Raw genomic sequence first — 24,680 nt, forward strand, 5'->3', positions numbered from 1 at the left:
TGCTGGTGTCACAGGCGGATGCTTAATCCACTACGCCACACTGCCGGCCTCCAAACTGATGTCATTCTTAACTGGTGAGCCAGCTAGATCTCAGAAAAGGTCTCTCTGTATCCTTCACCTCAACTCTCAATTAAGAAGACCCCAACCCCACTCCTCCCCAGCTGATAATCCTGTCAGTGCGGTTAACCGCAGCCCAGTAGCATGGAGACAACCCGGACGTTCCTAGCAGCCAGGGCGCTCCATCCACGGTGTATGGGCCCCCAAGTAATAAAAACATCTGCTGTTTCTGAGCAACTGCTCAGTGCCAAGCACTGTGCAAAGCGCTTTTCCTGGGAGGTGCAGGGACTTGACTTGTCCAAGGGCAGCCTGGTGTCGGATACCTCACTCCGGGCGGTCAGCTCATCAGTGTGCCCAGCAACATAAATACAGGGGAGTAGACTTGAACTCTCTGGGAAGCTTGCTTTAAAGCAGCCTTTTTTTTTTTTGGGGGGGGGGGGCTTGGGAATCTGCAGCTCCTGGGTCTAGGCAGGGACACTTCTCTAAGTTGAGAGAGATGAGTAGACACCTGGGTAACAGGAACTGATGGGAGTCTCTGCCGTGCTCCTCCTGCCCTTGGGCCCTGCTGGCTGGCTGCCTGCCCTGAGTCAGAAAGAAGCTGCTGCCGCTCCAGCTGGTGCCCCTGGGAACACTGCAGGCTCCATGAGCAGGCCCCGGCTGCTGAGAGATGCCTGCGGTGGCAGCCTGGGCCTGGTCCACAGGAGTCTCCCTGAGGTACAGGGTTCTTCCTCAAGTCCATCTTGATTTCATCTGGCTAAGCCCCTGGGAGGGCCAGAGAAGTACAGAACAGTTTTGACAGAGTAGCCCTTAAATGCTGCCTCGCTCCCCTGCCCACCTGCGCATCTGTGCCTTCGCCCTACGGCGTCAGTTCTGGGAACACAGTCCATGCCACAAACTGCTTTTTGTGTAAATGAGTTTATTGACGAAGACACAAGGTCAAGCTCCCCCCACCCTTCCCTAAGAACAGACCCCAACAGGAACAGAAGAATCACAGGCATTCCCAGGGCTACACTTCCCCGTCCCCGCCCCGTCGCTCTCCAGAGTCCCACAGTTCACAACACAGGCACATGGATCAGGCTTGGGTGAGGACAGACACTCAGGGAATCTCTGACCAGCAAGAGTTCTGGGTGTGTGTGTGCTTCCCTTGCCCTTTGTACGACACTAGCTGACGTTACAAGGACACACTGAGGCAGAGGAGATGGGCACGCAGAGGGCAACCTTGGCCAAACCTGGAGACCAAGGGGAAGCTGTGGAGAGCCCCTTTCAAGTGAAGTAGACGCCTTCCCTCCCTCTGCTCAGGGCGTGCTGGGAGGCAGCCTCCCAGAAGTGAAGAGCTCAAGGACAGGCTCAGGTCAGCTGAGAACAGCAGCTGTTCCTCACCAGTGGGGAGCCAGGAGAAGCCGTTTCCGGGGTTGAGGGGCACGCCCTGGTACAGAACTGTATTCAGTCTGCTTACCTTGGCACTCACTCTTCCTGTGGGAGCTATGTTTGCTCTGAGCTGAGAACACTGTATCTGTCGTAGGAATCTTCTTTACTACTTGTGCCCAGCTGACTCCAGGAATGAGTCTCAGTAAGGCGACTTCACCAACCTGCTTTTCCACCCTGCGCATCGCCAGCCCACACCTCCCACACACAGCCCTGTGCCACTTCTTACTCCCCACGTGCCTGAGCTGTGGTGACAAGGGACACGCTTCCTGGGCCGGGCCCCAGCAAAGTAACTCAGAATTCTCAAGGTTAAGAAATCGCTTTGAGGGAGCTGCTCCCCGGAGCTGCAATAGCCACGAAGTGACCGGACGGGCCAGGCGTGACTCTCTGCTCTTGCTTTCCACAATTCCTCCAAGAACAGCATGAGGCCTCCGGGCCTGGTGGGCCTCTGGCGTGCGCAGGGGCAGCTAAGGGCAGTCTTGGTCACGGGCCCTGATGGCTGGGTACAGGGCAATGCAGCAGGCACCTCACAAGAAGAGTGAGAACACAGCAGGTTGGTGTTTGGGTGCGTGCCACTAAGCGTTCTTGGCTGAACCGTACCCAAGGTATTAAGGAGGGGCTTTTACATCCCTCAGTCTTTCCACAGATGGCAAGAACCACCTGACCTCCAGGATGACTCTGATCTGCCTTGGAGCCTAAGAAATGCTGAGTTAAAGAACAGGGAGCTGAAGGGATAAAGAGAATCTGTGACATCTCTAAGCTCACGTTATCTCTGGCCCCACCCTGCAGGAGCACGTGGGCAACATGAGCTCCTCCTTCACCCTGGCAACTGGATTTACCTTCAGGTAACTGGAAAGACACTCTGCTGCCACTGCTGCCACTGCACAGAACACCAAAATCAGCAGGAAGCAAGTAAGGGCCACAAAGCAAGCACACGAAGACAGCAAAAACCATGGCAGAGAACAGCAACTGGACACAGGCCTGAGTGAAAACGCCACGTGGGCCGTGTCGCAGCTCCCCGCTCAGCTCTGCTACTGTGCCCGCAGACCCAGCAATAACACCCCACTCGGCCTCCACTCTTCTTTGTAGGGCTGGATAAGTCATTACCTAAAGTCTGTTTTAACTGTGAAGCTGTGACGTGAGATCCGAATGGGACCCAAGAAGCACGGGGAGGGGTGGGGGCGGGCCTTCTGGCTCCTGGTCCCCACCTTTACTCACGTTCCCTCATCAGTCCGTGACTGGGTCTGCCCAGGGAGGAATGCAGTAACCGCCACTTGCGCTCAGCCTCTGTGCCGATGTCCTACATGTCCTGCACCCTGAAACAGCATTCGAGGATCGCCGTTCTCAACTGGGGAGCACTCAAGTGAGATGACAACTTGAGGCAGGAAGAAGTGTGAAGGCTCAGCCAAGGAAAAGGAGTTAGGAGAAAAAAGTGAAAATCCAAATGACAAAGGACGCAACTGCTCATGGGATGGGGCAGGGAAGGCGGTGTGCTCAATGGCGGTCAGCTGTCCTAACACTTTCCGCGTTACATGACTCCCTCAATTCTTCGTATATACAAAAATATAGAACAATAAAGTGCAGCGTATGTTTCAGTGACACTTTTCCTTGCTTTAATATTTGTTGTCATTTTCTGCTTTTGAAATGAGCTCTTGATGACAAAATATCCAACTACACTCAAAAGAGGGTGTAGAAAAAGCCAGCCATTGGCACAGCATGGAGAAGCCCACAGTAAGGACAGACAGCAGCAGCAGGTGGCGAGAGGAGGGAAGTGATTGAAGCGTGGTTACAAATGTCTGCAGGAAGCTAACACTATCCAACAGGTTGTGCCCTAATGCTAGCACAGGTTAGACTAGTCACTACCTTGGTGGGTGGCCTCAGTGTGTTTGGGTTCAGATTCTACACAGCAACACAATTTCTTCCAGTTAAGAGTTCTTGGCTTGCACCGATGACATGGTGACCGGGGTACTGGACCAGTTTATTAGTTTTTCAAAATGCTGTCATAGACCTGATAGATGTACTGAGAGACTTCAGGAGCTCTGCACTTCAGTGACAGCTGTTAGGAGGAAACAGAGGAAGATGATTAGCATGGAGGTTGGCATTAACTCTAAAGGTATCCAAGCACTCAGTTCAAGACAACGGCACACATAGTGGGAAAGGTTTATTACCAGAGTGGCCAAAAAAGACATGGTGTTTCCAGGACTATGGGTCTTGGGATTCCAATGTAACCATTGTCAAGTTGTGCTGTGTTTCTACTCACATTCTGTGTGGGTCTATGAGATTAGGAAATAATCCATACCGAAGGCATCAAAGCCCCCTGTTGGGCAGACAACTGTTCTAATGCTATGCAAAGAGTTACAGGGATTACTACCAAACTCTTTAGCCGTCTGGCTTAGTTTCTCTGGAGGATGGCTGTCTCAGTGCCGATTTCAGGAGGATGTACAATCAAGTAAAATATAAGCATGAGTTATGTAGGTCCGAGGTGCCAGTTCTTGCTATTTTACACTCAGGAGAGCATACACTCTTTATTTATATTTATATTTATATTTATATTTATATTTATATTTATATTTATATTTATATTTATATAAATATAAACCGGGACAGAATCCGGTGCCCCAACTGGGACTAGAACCTGGGGTGCCAGCACCGCAGGCGGAGGATTAGCCTAGTGAGCTGTGGCGCCGGCCGAGCATACACTCTTAAGGAGAGAAAAGATAAGAACTAACATAGAAGCCATTTATTTAGTATAACCAGACAACAATCCATATCAATAGCTTAACCTTTTATCTTCTGCCTCTTTATAGACAGGCAAATCAGATATTTTTGTTATTACCCTAACCCTCTACAACCATTTCCTCTTTCAGTGTCAATGATCACATTAAAAATATTTTAACCTTGAATACTGAGAATTTCACTTTGTGTACAATAGACAAAATTTTACATCCAGATTTGGACTCCTTAGTTATATTAGATTAAAATTATAAAATATTAAAAACATAACCCTTAACATAAAAGTATTCTAGAAGCAAAAAGTTTAATAATTTCTTTTTCTATTACTGAAATAATTGCTCATGTATTAGAAGAGATCAACAAGGCGGTGCCGTGGCTCACTTGGCTAATCCTCTGCCTGAGGCACTGGCACCTCAGTCCCAGTTGGGGCACCGGGTACTAGTCCCGGTTGCTCCTCTTCCAGTCCAGCTCTCTGCTGTGGCCTGGGAGGGCAGTGGAGGATGGCCCAGGTGCTTGGGTCCCTGCACCTGCATGGGAGACCGGGAGGAGGCACCTGGCTCCTGGCTTCGGATCGGCGCAGCTTGCCAGCCGTGGCGGCCATTTTGGGGGTGAACCAACGGAAGGAAGACCTTTCTCTGTCTCTCTCTCACTGTTTAACTCTGCCTGTCAAAAATAAATAAATAAATAAATAAAATAGGAGAGATCTTCCATCTACTAGTTTATTCCCCAAGTGGCTGTGAACAGCCAGGGCTGAGCCAGGCAGAAGCCAGGACACAGGAGCTTCATCCAGTCCAGGTCTCCTGCATGGGCCATCAGCAGGGATCTGGGTCAGAAGTAGAGCAGCTGGGACTTGAACTGTCACCCACATGGGATGTTGGTGTCATTGCAGATAGTGGCTTAACCTGCTATGCCATAATGCCAGTCCCACTATGAGATTTTTAAATTATTTTACTTCTCTATTCTTTATTATTCTTTTAAAGAAACTCTGGACAGTTTAAAACACTATAAACGGTGAGACTATCTTTGGAAGAAAGGTCAAGATGATAGTGGCCAAGCCTGAGTATCCTGTAAAATATCCTAAAAACTTTTAAAAAATCCAAAGATGCTGCTTATTTATAGCTTTAATATTGTCTCCAAAACACTTTAAAAACTGATTTGTATGTCAGAAAGACAATTCTGATAAATATAAAAGATCACAAACAACATCCAATTTAAGAATATAAATATAGGGGTAGGCGTTGTGATATATAGTAAGTTAAACTGTCACTTGGATGCCTGCATCCCATGTCAGAGTGCCTGGAACCGAGTCCTGACTCTGCTTGCAATGCAGCTTTCTGCTGATGTGTCTGGGAGGCAGCAGATGATGGCTTAAGTGCCTGGACCCCTGCCAGCCACGTGGGAGACCTGGATGGAGTTCCTGGTTCTTGGCTTTGGCTGGTCCAGGATCCACTACTGCAGACATTTGAGGAATGAACTAGCAATGGAAGATTTTTTGGAGTTTCTGCATTTCAAATAAAATCTTTTTAAGAACGAATATAAATATATATAGAAAACAGCTCTGTACTTTGATCCAAGTTGCAGCTTTAGGCATTTCCTGGACTTTCAAACTCCCTATTGAGGCAATTCTTGTTCCTCCTCCTCTTCAGCCTCTTCACTGCCAATGTGGTAGGAAATTCTACTGGGAACATGTGGGCTTGGAAAAGGGGGAGAGGAAGAAGCTAAAAAGACAACAGTTTATGGGAGTTAACTCCAGATTAAAGAGGAATCTTCTATCTTTTGCTCTCTTCAACGAGTCACCTCTCCTCCAAAATTGCCTTGTATATTTCACATATTTTTAATACCACCTGAAGTTCTACCAGTTGGAGATTCCTTTTTGTCGTTCATAAACAGTAGGACAATGCCTTTCTTAACAAAAGCCCAGACTGCCAGGCTGGCACTGGTGGGAGTCAGGGACTCACCAGGCCTCGATTCTTGAGTAGCCACAGCTACTCTCTGGAAGGATTTTTCCCTCTCTCTGGTAACTTCAGTTCCTCCCATGAAGCTCCTCATCTGGTTTCAGAACCACTGCTTCAGTAAGGATCTCAGTGTGGCAGGGGAGCTCGTGTACGGGCCACGTGAGTATGAATTCTGGAAGAGCTCCTAAAGCTCTGCTCACCTGCAAGCCCTCCAGGACCTGTGACTACTATCAATCCCAAGTTCATTATTATGTCTGCATTTTTAGACATGTGCAGCAAAAATCTGGCACTCTTCTTAGGCTCCCAACCCTATTTCCAGCCTCTTTGTTTGGCCTGGCATACCTCCCAATTCCACAATGGTATGTGGAGTAGCACACACAGCTTTTGTGAAGTCACATTTTTCAGAGACACTGTGGCTTTTCAGATAGGCATACCATTGATGGCCCAGGCAAGCAGTTCCACAGGTGTTCTAGAACAAAGATCTGAACCTCTTGATTTGCATGATTTTGTGGACTGTTCTGTGTCAAGTGAAGAGACAGCACTTTGAGAGACCACCTCAAGATGCCTATGGTTAAGAGCTCACTGTATTATTTCTTACAACCGCATGTGAATCTACAGTGATCTGGAATGTTTGGTTTTTTATTTTTTTATTTTTTTATTTTTTTTGACAGGTAGAGTGGACAGTGAGAGAGAGACAGAGAGAAAGGTCTTCCTTTTGCCGTTGGTTCACCCTCCAATGGCCGCCGCGGCTGGCGCGCTGCGGCTGGCGCACCACGCTGAGCCGAAGGTAGGAGCCAGGTGCTTCTCCTGGTCTCCCATGGGGTGCAGGGCCCAAGCACTTGGGCCATCCTCCACTGCCTTCCCGGGCCACAGCAGAGAGCTGGCCTGGAAGAGGGGCAACCGGGACAGAATCCGGCGCCCCGACCGGGACTAGAACCCGGTGTGCCGACGCCGCAAGGTGGAGGATTAGCCTATTGAGCCGTGGCGCCGGCCAATGTTTGGTTTTTTAATAGACAGGGTAGGAAATGTCCTTCAGTGAGTGGAGAACCTGTGGCAGATGCAGTGGACTACTACTTTGTCATAAGAAAAAAGACAAAGTGAACAACCTGGACAGAGCTCAAGGGTATTATGCTCAAAAATGAATCTTAATGAAGAATGGGATGTGAGACAGAGTATGAGGTGGGACAGGAGTGGGGTGGGAGGGCAGGTATGGCAGGGGAAGAACCACTGTATTCTTAAAGCTGTACCTATGAAATCTGTATTTATTAAATAAAATCTTTCTAAAAAACAAAAACAAAAACGAAAAATCAGAACAATAAAAAACCTCACTCAGAGCTCTCCCCATCTAACCCCTCTGGGTTGCCTTCCGTTTCTCTCTCACATATATTCAGGAAACCTTTTCTATTTTATTTAAGGAGTACAAACTTCATGTGTTCCATATACATACATTTAGGAACACAGTGATTCTGCCCACCCTGACCTCCCTACCACCCACACTCCCAACCTTCTTGCTCCCTCTGCTATTCCTATTCTTATTTTTCACAAAGATCTATTTTTGGTTGCCTTTGTACTAAGATTAACCCTACACTAAGTAAAGGGTTCAACAAATAGCATGAAAATTAAAAAAAAAACAACACTGTTCTTCAACAGTCAAGTCAAGGATTGTTCAAAATCATCACATCTCAAAGTGTCAATTTCGCTTCTATAGATCACCTTTCAGGTGCTCTACTGCTTACCACAGATTAGGGAGAAGATAGGGTATCTGTCTTTTTGGGACTGGCTTATTTCACTAAGTGTGATAGTTTCTAGTTGTATCTGCTTTGTTACAAACGACAGGATTTCTTTTTCTTTTTCTTTTTTTTTTTGACAGGCAGAGTGGACAGTGAGAGAGAGAGACAGAGAGAAAGGTCTTCCTTTTTGCCGTTGGTTTACCCCTCAATGGCCACCGCAGCTGGTGCGCTGCGGCCGGCGCACCACGCTGATCTGAAGCCAAGAGCCAGGTGCTTTTCCGGGTCTCCCACGCAGGTGCAGGGCCCAAGGACTTGGGCCATCCTCCATTGCACTCCCGGGCCATAGCAGAGAGCTGGCCTGGAAGAGGGGCAACCGGGACAGAATCCGGGGCCCCGACCGGGACTAGAACCCGGTGTGCCGGTGCTGCAAGGCGGAGGATTAGCCTATTGAGCCACGGCGCCGGCCTCTTTTTTTCTCTTGACCACTGTGTGGGACTCCATGGTGTATACATACCATGATTTCCCTGTCCAGTCTTCAGCTGATAGACATCTAGGTAGATTCCATATTTTAGCTACTGTGAATAGAGCTGCATTAAGCATGGGTTTACAAATAAAAAAAGGGGTATTATGCTGAGTGCAAAGAACAATCTCAAAATGGTCGTGTGAATTTAATTTATATAACATTCTCAACATGACACAATTATAAGCGGTTAGTGCTTGGTTGAGAGATAGTGACAGGGAGTTTCATTGTGCTTATGGAACAGTGTTCTGTGGTGTGGCTATGCAATCTACACCTGTGAGAAGATGTTATGGTGTCACATTCTAATCAACCCTAAAAAAGGAGTAATGTAAAAACTGGTGAAATTTGGGCTGGCGCCGCGGCTCACTAGGCTAATCCTCCGCCTAGCGGCGCCGGCACACCGGGTTCTAGTCCCAGTCAGGGCGCCGGATTCTATCCCGGTTGCCCCTCTTCCAGGCCAGCTCTCTGCTGTGGCCAGGGAGTGCAGTGGAGGATGGCCCAGGTGCTTGGGCCCTGCACCCCATGGGAGACCAGGAAAAGCACCTGGCTCCTGGCTCCTGCCATCGGATCAGCGCGGTGCGCCAGCCGCAGCGCGCCGGCCGCGGCGGCCATTGGAGGGTGAACCAACGGCAAAGGAAGACCTTTCTCTCTGTCTCTCTCTCTCACTGTCCACTCTGCCTGTCAAAAAAAACAAAAAAAAAACCAAAAAAAAACAAAAAAAAACAACTGGTGAAATTTGAATAAGATCTGTAGTTTACTTCCCCATATTGTACCAATACCTATTTCATAGTTTCAAAAAAGTAGTATGGCTGTGTAAGACAGTTATCAATGAGGAAAACTGCATGAAAGATACTTGGAGTTACAGAGAGGTTGAGGCAGGGAGGGAGGGAGGGAAACAGAGAGAAACAGAGAGAGAAAGAGGTCTTCCACCTGCTGGTTCACTCCCCAGATGGCCACAATGGCCAGAGTTGCACCGATCCGAAGCCAGGAGCCAGGAGCTTCTTCAGGGTTTCCCACATGGGTGCAGGGGCCCAAGATCTTGGGCCGTCTTACACTGCTTTCCCTGGCCATAGCAGAGAGCTGGATCAGAAGAGGAGCAGCTAGGACTCAAACTGGTGCCCATACGGGATTCTGTGGCACTGTAGGCGGCGGTTTTACCCACGATGCCACAGCACTGGCCCTTTCTTTTACTTTTCAAAATGCAGATGCCAACCAGTATCCTATAGCAACATCAGATTTTACAATAGCAAATAAGCCAGTGCTTACAGTATCAATCTCTGCTGTTCAACACTGTAATTGCTTCTGCCATCTAAGTACTGACAGTTTTTACTTTAGTTCAGTGTGGTACTGAAGAGTTTTCAAACCAAACTCCCTTTAGAGGTTGCCAAAGGCTTGTTCTATTCTGCCTTACCTTTCATAACAAGTATTTCATGTCACACAATGCTGTTGAAAAAAGACGCCTCTGTTTATGACTCTGATACTCTTGTCACAAACTCCAAGAGCAGGAATGGTCTTGAAATCAGCTATGTGAACACTTTTCTCAGCTGTTTGTTACAGCACCACATACACAGGTAAGTACTGACACTGAGGATGAAGGTGCCAAATTCCACGAGCAACTCTTTATATACCATGAGGAGTCATGGCTTCATGGCACTCCTTGGCCGTCAGACGCTTGGCGCCTGTGGGATGGGGCAGACTCTGCAGAAAGGTCTCCTGCTGAGGCAATGTGGGACTTCTTTACTGTTTCAGATATTTAGTTCTGAGCACTTTCTAGAGGTCTTTCCAGGTTGCTAAGAAAAAGAATTCAAAGAGCTCTTACCTCCCTACTCTTATCCATGTCACCCATACTCAGAAAGGCCTTACCGTATAATTGGGGTTTCCAGGCTGGATACGTAGTTCAGCCAAAATCCAAATGCCATTAGTGAGCTTCAGGGATTGGTACAGCATGTCCTGCCCTTCCACATTCCTCTTGGCAATGGTATAAACATTGTTGTTCTGCAACTTGCTGGAAACAGTGTCTAGAAAATCAGAGTCAAAGCCCAATACCTTCAATTAACATCTCAGATAAATTGCCAGCTCTCTTCTGACATCCTACTGAGTCACGTGTAATTGAGTCCCTGCACGTATTTCAGGAAGCACTTCTCCCACACACCAGCGAAAGGTAAAGAACAGGCTCACGAGGTGCCTGTTAGATTCCCAGACAGAAAATGGAATAAGGTACAACTACAACTGTGCAGTGTGGGAGTCACCTGTGGAGATCACCAAAGTACATGGGTCCAATAAGCTAGAAGGGCAGAAACGCTCTGACCCACTCACCACTTCCCAAGTCACTGCTGTCTCACTGTGAGCCTCCTGCACCTCAACAGGCAGGCTCAGAAAAGAACACAGAGGGCAGACGTTCCCGCAAGTCAAATTTATTTACCTGGATGTTAAAATTTTTTTTTAGATTATTTATTTATTAGAAAGTCAGAGTTACACAGAGAGAGGAGAGGCAGAGAGAGAGAGAGAGAGGTCTTCCATCCGATGGTTCACTCCCCAATTGGCACAATGGCCAGAGCTGCGCCAATCCGAAGCCAGGAGCCAGGAGCTTCTTCCGGGTCTCCCACGTGGGTGCAGGGGCCCAAGGACCTAGGCTATCTTCTACTGCTTTCTCAGGCAATAGCAGAGAGCTGGATTGGAAGTGGAGTAGCCAGGCCCATATGGGATGCCAGCACCACAGCACTGGCCACCCCCAATTTTTTCTTTTTTCTTTTTCAAAAACAAGCAAGGCTTTAGCCTTTAGGGAATACCACAATTCCAAATTAATAACCAAACAGTCTCAACAAAAAAACGAAGTTGTGCAAAGGGGATTTCTGCTAAGCCCTGAAAAACCTTAAATGCAGATGCTGGTGACGAGGAAGTCATCACAGTCACCAACTCAGAGTAAGAACAGGCTGGTGTTCCGGCTCTTCCTTGTGACTTCAGCATCAAGGAGACAGAATGTTCTGGAATTGAAGGTCATCTGCATCTCTTTGTGACATGTTATAGCACCAGAGAGAGAGAGAAAGAGAGACACTTTAACAGAGATGATAAACACTGCTTTGCTGACTGTTTATTATGTGTTTCTGATGAGAATTCAAATTATTCATGTCTACTTTAGGAACTACATTGTCCTCACATAAAAATCTGCCATAGTCCATTGTGCTCTCTAGGGAAAGGTTGCCATGATGGATGGTTTTCTGTCCTTTAAATGTAGGCTCTCTGAGCATAGTGATCCTGGAATACAATGGGTGCCTGTCACCAGTTTCTGTTTAGAGCCTCTTGACTTAGGTGATAGAGGTGGAAATTTTAACATTACAGGCATTAAAAATCATCTACTTGGGGCTGGTGCCATTGCATAGCCAATAAAGCTGTCACCTGCAGCAATAGCATCCCTTGTGGGTGTCGGTTCCAGTCCTGGCTGTTCTACTAATGTCTCCCTGGGAGAGCAGGGGAAGATGGCCCACGTTCTTGGGCCCCTGCACCCATGTGCAAGACCTGGAAGAATCTCCTGACTCCTGGCTTTGGATAGGTCCAGCTCTGGCTACTGTGGCCATCTGGGAAGTAAACCAGTGGATGGAAGATTCTCTCGCTCTGTCTCTCCTTCTTTCAAATAAAAAACAAACAAAAAAAATCCCATCTATTTGGATATGTTCTGCTTTTGGAGGGAGTTCTTGCTCTGATGCCTTTCTCCCAACATTCAAACCAGTAACAACCCAAAGGAAGAGACATAAGGCCTCATTTATTAAATATTTTTGACTACCCCCATTACTTAACTTTTCCTCCTTTAGTTCCATGGTTTTCATGAATACCAAGTAGAGTAGTTATAGCTTAAGAACTGGTTCTATTTGAAGAGTCAAAGGGTGTTATCTCAGGGTGGTTATACGCAACACTGCTGGAGGGAGTGGCCTGTGTTCTGGTTGTCACTCTCGTCTCCACAATGAAAGGCTCTTGCAGCTAAGATCAGGTTGCTAGGCAATGTCTAGCTGGAGTTTGACTAACTTCTTTTGACAGAACTGTGTTTAACACATAGGGGCTTGCTCTAAGTTGTAAAAGCCACTCCTAACTTTCAGGGTTCTTGCTCATTTCCTAGAACAAAACACACACAGAGTCGGAGCCTTCACTGAAGAGTCACCTGGTGGCACAGGCACAAACATGTTGCAGACTATACACACAGGCCCAGATTCCCACAGACTTCATTATTTCATCACCTCTTTAAGAGAAGACAGGCTAAAAAACAGACTGCTTCTCTCTCCTTCTAGATTTAGAAAACAAAGCAAACATCCAGGCAGAATAAAAATTGAATGGCTACATCTTGATTTGTTAATATTTTCATCAGAAACTCAAGTCTGCTCCTATCAAATAGTGCTCTAGTGATTTCTACCAGAAGACTGATGGACAGAAGGTTCTTTTTTTTTTTTATTTTTTGACAGGCAGAGTGGACAGTGAGAGAGAGAGACAGAGAGAAAGGTCTTCCTTTGCCGTTGGTTCACCTTCCAATGGCCGCTGTGGCCGGCGCACTGCGGCCGGCGCACCGCGCTGATCCGATGGCAGGAGCCAGGAGCCAGGTGCTTTTCCTGGTCTCCCATGGGGTGCAGGGCCCAAACACCTGGGCCATCCTCCACTGCACTCCCTGGCCACAGCAGAGAGCTGGCCTGGAAGAGGGGCAACCGGGACAGAATCCGGCGCCCCAACCGGGACTAGAACCCAGTGTGCCGGCGCCGCTAGGCGGAGGATTAGCCTAGTGAGCCGCGGCGCCGGCGACAGAAGGTTCTATAACACAAATCAGTATGAGCTAGTTTTTACACATTTGAGATATTAGGTTTAAGGATTTAGAAACTGCAAAATGATCAGACTCTGCTAAATGTACTAAGAACAGTGACAGGCAGGCATTTGGCATGGTGGTTAAGACTCCACTTGGTATGCTTTCATCCTGTATCAGAGTATCTGGTTTTGAGTGCTGGCTCTGCTTTCAAATCCTGCTTCCTGCTAATATACACCCTGAGAAGTAGCAGGTGATGGTTCAGTGGTTGGGTCCCTGTCACACACATGGGAGATCTGGAGTGAGTTCCCACCTCCCAGCTTTGGTTCCAGTCTGGGGCTGTTGCAAACGTCTGAGGAAGCAGCAGACTGAAAAAAAGAGTGGCACTGGGAGCCAGATGTAACATGGCTTTCCAGACAGACCGGGAAAGTATCACGCTCTTTTGTTCATCTGTTCTCCCCCTCCACATCCGAACTCCTGGGAAACAGAATGGAAGCTTGCAGTTATAAGATTCTAAGAATGAAAATGTAATGTTAATTGTTTCAGTGTGTGTTGATGATATCATCTGAATTATAAAACACTGAGATCTTCCCACAAAGCACAGATTAAAAAAAGATGGTTAAATGTGGTTACACTTGCTTCAAGATGTGATTTCTTCTGTCTGGTTCATTTGCTGCCTCCTGCTCGTTTGGCTCTTGTAGTCTGGGGCCTGAACTCTTAAAGAGTGTATGGTATGGATGTGGTCTTTCTTCCATCTTTCTCCTTTGGCTAAGGACATACCTCTTTCAGCAGCAGTAAGGATGAAGAGGGTACCGGGACTACTAAGAATGGGGGAAATTGTATTTGGGGGCTCTGTGGGGTATTATTAACAAGTTCAAAACCACTATTACTGCTGAAAAGCAGGCAAATTTTTGGTAAGTGAAGGTTGAGAAACGGCTTACTTTCTTCTTAAAGATCACTATGGCCAGGGTTAGGCCAGGCTGAAGCCAAGCATTTCATCCAGGTGTCCCACATGGGCGGCAGAGGGGACTGAAGTACCTGGGCCCTCTTCTACTGCTTTCCCAGATGTATTAGTGGGGGGCAGGATCAGAAGTGGAGCAGCCAGGACTCAAATTGGCACTCATATGGGATGCCAGTGTTGCTTATTAACCCTCTGCACCACAACACCAATCCCAGAGTTTACGTTTTTCAAATGATCCAAAGGATGGGGAAGCCACAACCAAAGAAACAGAACTCACCCTTACCTAGTCCCCAGGCCTAAAGAAAAAGCTGCATCTCATTTGAGTGCCTAACTAGTGAAAATGTCTCTGAGTTTTCCAGAGTAATAACAAACACTTAAAAACGTAGGTTTATGGGTGGGTATTTGGCACAGCAGATGAGAAGCTGCTTGAGACACCTGCATCCCACATTGGCGTGCTTGGTTCGAATGCCAATTCTACTCCCAATTCCAGCTTCTTCCTAACGTTCACTCTGGAAGATAGCAGATGATGCTCAAGTAGCTGGGTCCCTGCCACTTATGTGGGAGACCCAGATTGAGCTCCTCGCTTCTGGCTTTGGCTTGGCCCAGTGCCAGCTGTTCTGGCCATTTGGACAGTGAACCAGAGGACAGAAGACTTCTGTCTTTGAGCCTTTTAGAAAAAGATTTATTTATTTGAGAGGCAGAGTTACAGACAGAGAGAGGGAGACAGAGACAGAGAGATCTTCCACCTGCTGATTCACTTTCCAAATGGCCAAAATGGCCAGAGCTGGGCTGACCCAAAGCCAGGAGCCACGAACTTCTTCTAGGTCTCCCACATGGGTGCAGGGCCCCAAGCACTTGGGCCATCTTCCACTGCTTTTCCAGGACATTAGTTGGGAGCTGGATTGGAAGAGGAGCAGCCAGGACATGAATCAGTGCCCATATGGGATGCCAGTGCCAGAGGTGGAGGCTTAACCTACTATGCCACAGAGCCAGCCCCAATACATAAAAATTCTAAAGCCTATTAGATTTGCACAACTGCTTGTCACAAAGATTTCTTTCTGGATGTATCAGGAGATGTAGCCACTTCTTGTGCACTTAAGATAGTGATTCCAGATGTATACTAACCCACATGCACCTGTAATGGTTAGGCACAAAATAGATTCACATAGATCCTCTGATATGGATAGAAATTATCAGTGATAGGACGCAGAGGGTCCTATCCATTTGTACCTTTCTGGCCCAACATTTCCTAGTATTTACACAACTAGTGGCATGACAAACACCCCATCATATATACCTTTTTATTAAGAGCTGATTAATCATTAAGACTTTGGAAGAGGGCTTGTTTCCTCTCTATAAAGAGATGGAAGAGCAACTGTAAAAGCTCAGTGTTTGGTTGCTAAGTCCTTTAAGCCTGTGACTTCTTGTAGCCCTGAGCATTCACTCCATCTGTCGAATATCTACGCTAGCACAGAAAAGCTATTTAAAGTGTTGGTGCTATTGTGATTAGGGCAGATCAGCTGGAAAGGATGGTATTTTTAGCTCTCAGCTAGACCCAGGGTGTTGAATCAGAAGGCACTAAACCGGAAAATGCTCATGTTAATAGAGCCCTCAAAGCTGGAAGGAAATGTACAGGCTAGGCCACTCCAGACCTTGGAGTGCGGTCAAAGGAAAAACTAGAAAGGATTAATTACAGGAAGTGGTCTTAGCAAGATTAGTGTGGGAAAATGGTGGCCTTGGGCTCCTGGAGACAATGAAATGGCTGTTTCCCCCATTGTACATGTGCTATAGTGCTGTAAGAGCAGTGTGTCAGCAGAAAACTGATTCACTGGTATTTGGAATACTTAGGCAAGGAGGGACTGGCATGAGGCCATGGTTAAACTCATCAAAAACTGAATTTGCTCTGAGAAACTACCGGAGTACACAGCCCCACTGGGATAAGGGCCAGATATTTTTTCTGTGGCAAGATCACAAAAATATACCAAGGTGCAATAAGGGTTCAGAACTCCAGCCTGGAAGCAGAGAGAGATCTTTTCTTCCTATTATTTTGGCAGGCCAGACTAAAGATCTGTCACCCAGATTTCCATTTTCTTTTTCATAAAAAGTATAACCTTTTCATACAGGACCAGAGGGAAACCAATCATGCTTTCCAATAACTCTGGCCCTCCCCTATTTGCCAGAGTTTCCCAGGCTACCTTCAAGGAACACTGGCATTCCCAAAGACGTTAGAAACAAGTACTTAGTGGTTTTGTCTAGTACTTAAGATGCTAGATAGGCCATTGCCGCAGCTCCCTAGACTAATCCTCCGCCAGGGTTCTGGTCCTGGTTGGGGCGCCGGATTCTGTCCCGGTTGCCCCTCTTCCAGGCCAGCTCTCTGCTGTGGCCCGGGAAGGCAGCGGAGGATGGCCCAAGTGCTTGGGCCCTGCACCCCATGGGAGACCGGGAGGAAGCACCTGGCTCCTGGCTTCAGATCAGCGTAGCGCAACGGCCGCAGCATGACGGCTGTGGTGGCCATTTGAGGGGTGAACCAATGGAAAAGGAAGACCTTTCTCTCTAACTCTGCCTGCCAAAAAAAAAAAAAAAAAAAAAAAAAAGAAAAAAGATGCTAGTTAAAACAAAATTCCTTGCTCCCATATCAAAGTACCTGGGTTCAATTCCTGGTTCCAGCTCCCAATTCTGCTTCTTCCCAATGCAAACCTGGGAAGCAGCAGTGATGGCTAAGGTAGATTGGTGCCTGCCATTCATATGGGAGACCTGGATTAAGCTTCTGGCTCCTGGCTGCAGCCCAGGGCCCAACCCTAGCAGTTATGGGCATTTGGGGAATGAACCAGGGAATGAAAGTTCTCTTTCAAATAAATAAATAAGCAGATATTTAAAAAATAAGCAAAAATTTTAAAATAAGCACTTTGTGTTTTTAAATCACTCAAATTCATTTAACACTGAATTATCCAAGTTTCTTCAAGATTTTTAGTGTGCTAACCTGTAAAGGTAACTACTACTTCTTCTTTTTTTTTTTTTTTTTAAAGATTTATTTATTGATTTGAAAGTCAGAGTTACAGAGAGGCAGAGGCAGAGAGAGAGGGGTCTTTCATCTGCTGCTTCACTCCCCAATTGGCTGCAATGGCTTTAGCTGCGCCGATACAAAGCCAGGAGCTTCTTTTGGGTCTCCTACATGGGTGCAGGGGCCCAAGGACTTGGGCCATCTTCTACTGCTTTCCCAGGCCATAACAGAGAGTTGGATCAGAAGTAGAGCAGCCCATATGGGATGCCAGCACTGCAGACGGTGGTTTTACCCAGTACGCCACAGTGCCATCCCCTAAAGGTAACTTCAAAGAGGCCTATCACGTGCTGTATTTTTCAATTTTAATAGACCATAGAATCCCTCTCCCCTTTCTTTCGAGGGCCAAGTATTCTTTTCAAATGATGCTATGTGACCAACTACAACGAGACTAACTGTATGTAACCAGGGGCCTACCCTGGTCTTTTGCAGGTTGGTACAGAGGCTGCTTTAACAGGATCTACTCTGGTTCTCACCTTTAGCCACTGTGGACTCTGCATCTGAGGGTTTCCTGAAGAATAACATCTACTGTGCAAAGTTGCCCAATGTCCTGAACTCACCAAATGAGGTCATGGTAGCTGACCAGCGAGCCTCGAAAACAGAAACAGTTAACACAGTCATCTACTTAAGAGGATGGAACAAAATGAAAGAATCAACAAACTACTTGTTTGGATGGAAACTACAGAAGACTCTCTCCTGAAATACCTCTCTAAGGGCTCAGAAGATATTAATGATTATCAGAGACAAACTTTTGTTTGAAGTTTCTGTATTCAAAGATGCCAGTCTGTCTTTCTGATTTCTGAGGGATCAAGTAGGGCTTCAGCCTCCTCCAAGTCTGAGAGTGCCCACAGGACTCCCACATTTGAAAGAGGTATTCCGAGAAGAGGCTGACCACTATTTCCAGCTAAATTTCAAAAGCCCTGTATGGAAAGACTTGTCTGAACACAGAAGATGAATAAAACACAGAGCCCCCAAAAACCTAAAGTTAAAAACCAAAGTGGAGATAAGGCAGGAGTGTTTTTCTCCTGCTTTCTGCACTGCCTTACTGCCTCTTGTCCCCAGCACCAAGCTCCAGTTGCAATGACAGGATGGCAGTGTGCTGAAAACTCCTTATGAGAACCACCAAAGTACTTACAAGGAGGAGGAAATGATGCATAAAGGAGGAAAGAGGTACTGCCCAAGTATTATGACTCACCTTCATCCAAACCACAAAGCCTTGTACGAATCTCCAGGGAGAGAGACAGACAGGCAGGCAGACAGACAGACAGACCCAGAAACAAAGGCAGAAGGAATCTGAACATCTAGGGCTCCTTACACCCCAGAGGAACACTGCAGGTAAACAAAACCCCTGGGACTGAAAGTGGCTTTTCTTCTCTGGGGTTAACCCCTGTTTGTGTTCTAATATAGTAATAACATTTACTACAAAAGAGTCTGGGACTTTTTAACAATAATTTAAGAGGTTAGAATCATCATATGAAGGTTAACACATGGCAGCAAAGAAAAATGTTATCACCAAGCCCAACTACAACACATTCTTTAAATATAAACATAGGATTCTATATACAGGGACTCAGAGTCATCTTCCCTCCACTATCAAACACTGACAGAGAAGAGGAAACAGTCCTTTTAACTCTTAGGAGATCGCGTGTCTTCAAATGCCACTTCAATTACTTGATGCCTAGGAAGCCTAAGTAATATGATTAATATACCTTTCACCTACTGCAGAACTGGGCAGACAGACGCATTCTAGTATGTTTCCTAAATCTGTTAGTTTGTAAGTAATCTAGCACCATACATCAACACATTTCAAGTTTTTAAATATACCCACTAGAAACATCCTGGTAGGATGTAGAAAGAAGAGGTTAAAAAATGAAAATAAAATTTAGAGATATTACTCACCAGCATTTAAATGACATTCCTTAATCTGAAACTGAAGTTCATTTTCATTGGGAATATCCTTCCATGTTGCAAGGAACACCTGGCGTTCTGTATGGGAAAGCAGAGGGGAATGTGCACAGTCTGTCAGCATTCTCGTTTCTGATGCCCTGTACCATCTCTCCTTTGCCATGCTGGCTCCTGCAATACAGCCAGCAGCAAGCTGGGACTGGAGTCCTTCTCAGCTGCGCAGTGGTGCTACATCCCAGCTGATTAATTCCTCATCAACAGCACTAAGATACACTAGAAAAGAGCTTATATCTGGAGTTTGGTTTTTGGCTCTTCTGTTTTCCTATTTGAGTGCCTCTGGGTATCTGTCCTGCCTATCCAAAGAGCCATTGTGAGAATCAAATCAATTAAGTGCCAATATAATTTAATATATGCCAATATGAGCTAGTTTTGTTAGATGGTGGTTTCACAAGTAAGGGAAAAGAGTAATGTCAATAGCCACCTGGAAAGTATTAATGGTTTATTCAAAATTATTGAATTCTGGGGCAGGCTTTTAACTCAGCAGTTAAAGACATCTAGGTCCATAATGGACGGCTTGGGTTCAGTTCCCATCTTCTGCTAACACAGACCTGGTAGGCAGCAAGTGATGACTCAAGTAGTTGGGTCCCTGCCACCCATGTGGGAAACTTGATTTGAGTTCCTGGCTCCTTGCTCTGGCCAGCCATTGCCAGATTTTGGGGAGTGACCCAATGAATAGGAGCTCTCTGTCTCTGCTTCTCAAAATAAACTAATTAAAAAAATTGAATTCTTATCTTGAGGGATTATTATAGATCTAAGGGTTAAATTTACCTGTTTTATCTCATTTGTCACCATAAGAATGGTTTCCCAAAAAAGCAACTTTCCCATGGTCACACACCTAATAAATGGCAGAGTGGAGGGGCTGGTGTTGTAGTGCAGCAGATTAAGCCACCTGTGACACCAGCATCCCATATGAGCACTGGTTCAAGTCTAAGCTGTTCCACTTCTGATCCAGTTCCCTCCTAATACACTTGGGAAAACAGTGGAAGATGGCCTGAGTGCTTGGGCTCCTGCATCCATGTGGGACACCCAGACGGAGTTAAACGTTCCTGGCTTCAGCCATTTGGGGAGTAAAATAGCAGAAAGAAGGTGCCTATCTCTTTCTCTCTCTCCCTCTACCTACCTCTCTGTAACTCTGCCTGCCTTTCAAGTAAAAAAAAAAAAAAAAATCTTAAAAAAAAAAAAAAAAAAAAAAAGGCAAGCAAGCTGCATTGAGGTTCAAATTCATATCTACCTGTCCCCAAATCGTAAAAGTTAGCATCTGTATGGTTAGGTGACAACTGTGATTTAGAGACTAATGGCAGAGAGAATAACTGTAACTCCACTCGGGTGGATAAATATTGAGCAATTATTAGAGCTTCAGAATATACTCACCTTTTATTTTTTTAAACATCAAAATAGCTTGTACTTCTGGACCTGTGCTCTGACATTCAGAGGAAGGGCAAAGGTGTATTTGGCAGAGGGACAGAAGGACACACTTACCCATTTTGCCATCTTCTACAAAAAGCACATTGAGTGGGATGAGGCAGCTGAAGTAGAAAACATCAATATTGTTTTTCACAGCAACCTGCAGGAAAACAACAAGGGAAAATGAGGGCATCCCAAGAAACCAGGCAGGAGGGAAAGAACAGTTAGGTATCTAGAAACATACTTTCCCATTGCTTCCTCTTTCAGCCCAAGCAGGCCACCCTAAATCAAGACACACTGGTCTTTACATCACAAGGCACATCCCTGCCTACTCCACTGTCATGAAACTATGACAGCTTGCAACTCAACCTCTATCCAGAAGGGCTGTCTTCAAGCCACAATTCCTATACCCAGAACAACTGATTCAGTTATTTTTCACTTTTCTGGTTATTTGTAGTAGCAGATACCACTTACTAAGTATCTGTTAATGGTATTTCTAATCCTCATTATAACCATCCAGAACATAGTAAGCATCATTTCTCTCTTGTTTTACAAAAGGAAAAAGAAAGACTAGGTAACGTTCATGGTCACGTCACTAGTACAAAGAAGAACCAGGACTCAAGCTCAAATTGTCACACCTTAAACCTTGATTCTTTTCCTCTCCTTAACTAGGGCCATATTATCTCTTTATCTTTTTTAAATGAAAACGGTTTCTTTTATAAAATCTTATCTCTTAGGGCCTATAGCTGTAAAAAGCATGTTGGGTCAAACATCAGTGAGCCTGATAATTGGAGAAGGAACGGCCTTTAAGCAAAAAATGAGTTTTCTTCTTATAGTACAAACTTGTAGGCTGTGATTTTCTACCAGATCTGCCCAACTCAGAGCATGCTATTTCTTGAAAAGCTACAATAAATGCTTTTATTTGGGGCAACACTGATTGGTATATACAGCCAGAAAGGGGCAGATTCTATTACAGCAGATTTTAAGACTAATATACTGTAAGATGAGAGAGTGGGATGAGAATTGCTCTAAACCACCACCTCCCACTGGTTTCTGTCACTAGTGCTTCTCCTATCAATGCTCTTAGCACCACAAGGGAACATTTCTCTGGGCAAATTCTGTGATCAGTAACCATGCCTGCATCTCTTTCATTTTGCTCTAAAAAGATAAAGGAAAAACAGTGGTTGTCTAATCCCACCACTCTCTCTCCCACCTTTACTGCAAATATCTACACATCCACAGCACGCCATTTCTTCACCAAAACTTTGGCTATGAGATCCAAATATCCTCTTTCTGAAGCATTTTGTCCTTTTACATTTATTATCAACTCACTGTTCTGATTTTAAACTACTTTTATTTCGTCCTCCATAATTGCTTGGACTTTCTGTTTTCTATCTCAGCAGAATCCACCCAATTACTGCCCTTGTATCCTGTGCTTTTAATCTTTCAAAAACCAAGCCTAGGAGTCTGACCTGTATATACAGCGTGATACCCAAAATGTTGAGACAGCAGGATTCTCAAAGTCTAAAACGCTGAGATAGCAGGATTCTCATAAAGATTGAGTCTGGTGAATTCAAGGAGAGTCACTGATGCCAGGAAGGAGGAGCTTAAGGCCTTCTTTGTACTATTTAAAAGCACTACTTTCAAACGCTTATAGCAGCTGTGGGCCTCTGGGAAAGAGGTACTTTCCTAATTCATTTAGTATCAAGCAGAAAAATCAGAAAGGAGACATTTCAAATAAAGGCATCAAGAAGATCTTGACACAGTGCCAAGCTTAGTACAGGACATCTAGAAGTGAAAACCGCTGGCAACGTGGCAGAGCAGGTTGGGCTGCTGTCAGTGATGCTGGCATTCCATATGGGCACCGGTTCAAGTACTAGCTGTTCCACTTCTGATAATGCACCTGGGAAAGTGGCAGAGGATGGCCCAAGTGCTTGGGCCCCTGCACCCATGTGGGAGACCAGGATGAAGCTCTTGGCTCCTGGTTTCAGCCTGGCCCAGCCCCCGCCCAAACCAAGCTGTTGTGGCCATTTGGAGAATGAACCACTGGATGGAAGATGTGTGTGTGTGTGTGTGTGTGTGTGCGTGTGTGTCTCCCTCCCTCCTTCTAATTTTGTCTTCCAAATTAGTAAATGAAACTTAAAAAAGAGAAAGAAGAAGTGAAAACTGGAGTGAGAGGGGTACGTTTCTGGTGGGTCACGTAAAGTTCTCATATGAAAGGTGAATTATCATCAATACTATATCATCTTTAAATACAAAGTAGTCAGAGCTTACAATATACCATTCTAACATTTTTCATAAGCACTTGAGATATAAAATAGAGAAAATCCTTGTCCCCTAGTGGTTTTTTTTTTTTAAAGATTTATTTATTTTACTTGAAAGTCAGAGTTACACAGAGAAAGGAGAGGCAGAGAGAGAGAGAGAGAGAGAGAGAGAGAGAGAGAGAAAGGTCTTCCATCCGATGGTTCACTCCCCAATTGGCTGCAACAGCCGGAACTGCGCCGATCCGAAGCCAGGAGACAGGAGCTTCTTCCGGGTCTCCCAGGAGAGTGCATGGGCCCAAGGACTTAAGCCATATTCTACTGCTTTCCCAGGCTATAGCAGAGAGCTGGACAGGAAGTGGAACAGCTGGGTCTCGAACCGGAGCCCATATGGGATGCTGGTGCTTTAGGCCAGGGCGTTAACCCGCTGTGCCACAGCGCCAGCCCCTATTAGTGGTTCTTAACAAATATTTCTTTCTGAATCTTCTGGAGAAGTTTCTCAGAACAAACATTACGGGCCGATGCTGTGGTGTAGTAGGTTAAAGCCCTGGCCTGAAGCGCCAGCATCCCATATAGGCGCCGGTTCTAGTCCCAGCTACTCCTCTTCCGATCCAGCTCTCTGCTATGGCCTGGGAAAGCAGTGAAAGATGTGGAAGATGGCCCAAGTCCTTGGGCCCCTACACCCACATGGGAGACCTGGAAGAAGCTCCTGGCTCCTGGCTTCAGATCGGCTCAGCTCCGGCCGTTGTGGCCATCTGGGGAGTGAACCAGCAGATGGAAGACACCACCCCCCCGTCTCTACTCCCTCTGTAACTCTTTCAAATAAATAAAATAAATCTTTTTTTTTTTTTTTTTTTTTTTTAAAGAACATCAGGGTACCCCTATATAAAAGAACTATAGTTTGTGAATCTGGCACCTGGTACGAGTACGAGCATTTTAGAAAAAGTACCTGGGAAAGTTAACCAGACAAGTAATTAATTTAGGACAATGTTATCTTAATTTGAATGAGCCTGTAAACAACTTGTCCTCTGGGGGAACTGCTGTTCCGACTGGAGCCCTTTAACAGAGAAAGAACTCAACAGTCTCCTACAGCAGTGGTGCTTAACCATTCTGCCTAGAAGGCCATTCTGACCCACAGATGAAAGTTGTGGACCCTCTAGCTGAAAAATGAACATGAGACCTTTTGACATACAATTTCAAGGGTTTTAGGACACTCTGAAAACTGCTTCTCTGGGAATCTGGTACATTCAAATCAGAGGTGGCACAAACATCAGGATCAGACATCTGATTTCAAATCCTGACCCTGACACTTACAGCTGTGTGACTTTGGGCAAAGAGTACTCAGATCAGTTTCCTATCCATAAAATGAAAAGCACAACAGCACTGAATTCATGGGGTGGTTATGAAAAAAACAAGTTTATATTTTGCAAAGCAGGTGGAACAGTGCCTGATGGTGTTTGTTCAACAAAGAAAATCTCCCTCTGCTTTCATCAGCTCCTGTTTTACCTTTTCACTTAAAGCTGTTCATAATTAAGGATAATGATTTTAGACTTATCTGAAATTTTCTACGTGCTCAAATGCAGTACTACAATTAAGGTAGAAAGAGATCTTAAGAGGATTGTTTTAAAGGTTTATTGACAAAATACTATCTTAATTTTTCTTATTGCTTCTATGCCTTGGTAAAATACCTCTTATATTGAGTTTTTAAAATCTTTATTTTGAGGCCGGTGCCACGGTTCACTAGGCTAATCCTCCGCCTGTGGCGCCGGCACCCCGGGTTCTAGTCCCAGTTGGGGCGCCGGATTCTGTCCCGGTGCTCCTCTTCTAGTCC

At 45.8% G+C, this 24,680-nt stretch overlaps 1 protein-coding gene across 15 annotated transcripts in view; it reads right to left on the reverse strand.

The window, feature by feature from the left end:
• Positions 1-956: 956 nt before the first annotated feature.
• Positions 957-24,680, reverse strand: part of AP2B1 (adaptor related protein complex 2 subunit beta 1) — a 153,451-nt gene continuing 129,727 nt past the window's right edge. For 13 of the 15 annotated variants that reach the window (XM_002719241.6, XM_008271129.5, XM_089317387.1 and 10 more), the window contains 4 exons: positions 20,664-20,748; positions 19,119-19,205; positions 10,284-10,438; positions 957-3,538 (listed from right to left, as the gene is read on the reverse strand). In XM_002719241.6, coding sequence (XP_002719287.1) covers positions 3,464-3,538; positions 10,284-10,438; positions 19,119-19,205; positions 20,664-20,748 — 402 coding nt within the window. In that variant the 3' untranslated portion in view covers positions 957-3,463. Of the gene's footprint in view, positions 3,539-10,283; positions 10,439-10,818; positions 11,430-19,118; positions 19,206-20,663; positions 20,749-24,680 lie in introns of those variants that run through there. The other 2 variants (XM_070061060.2, XM_017349035.4) reach the window with 1 other exon arrangement.

The sequence above is a fragment of the Oryctolagus cuniculus genome, chromosome 17, assembly GCF_051225735.1.
Source record: "Oryctolagus cuniculus isolate XC-2025 breed Fujian yellow rabbit chromosome 17, ASM5122573v1, whole genome shotgun sequence".
NCBI lineage: Eukaryota > Metazoa > Chordata > Mammalia > Lagomorpha > Leporidae > Oryctolagus > Oryctolagus cuniculus.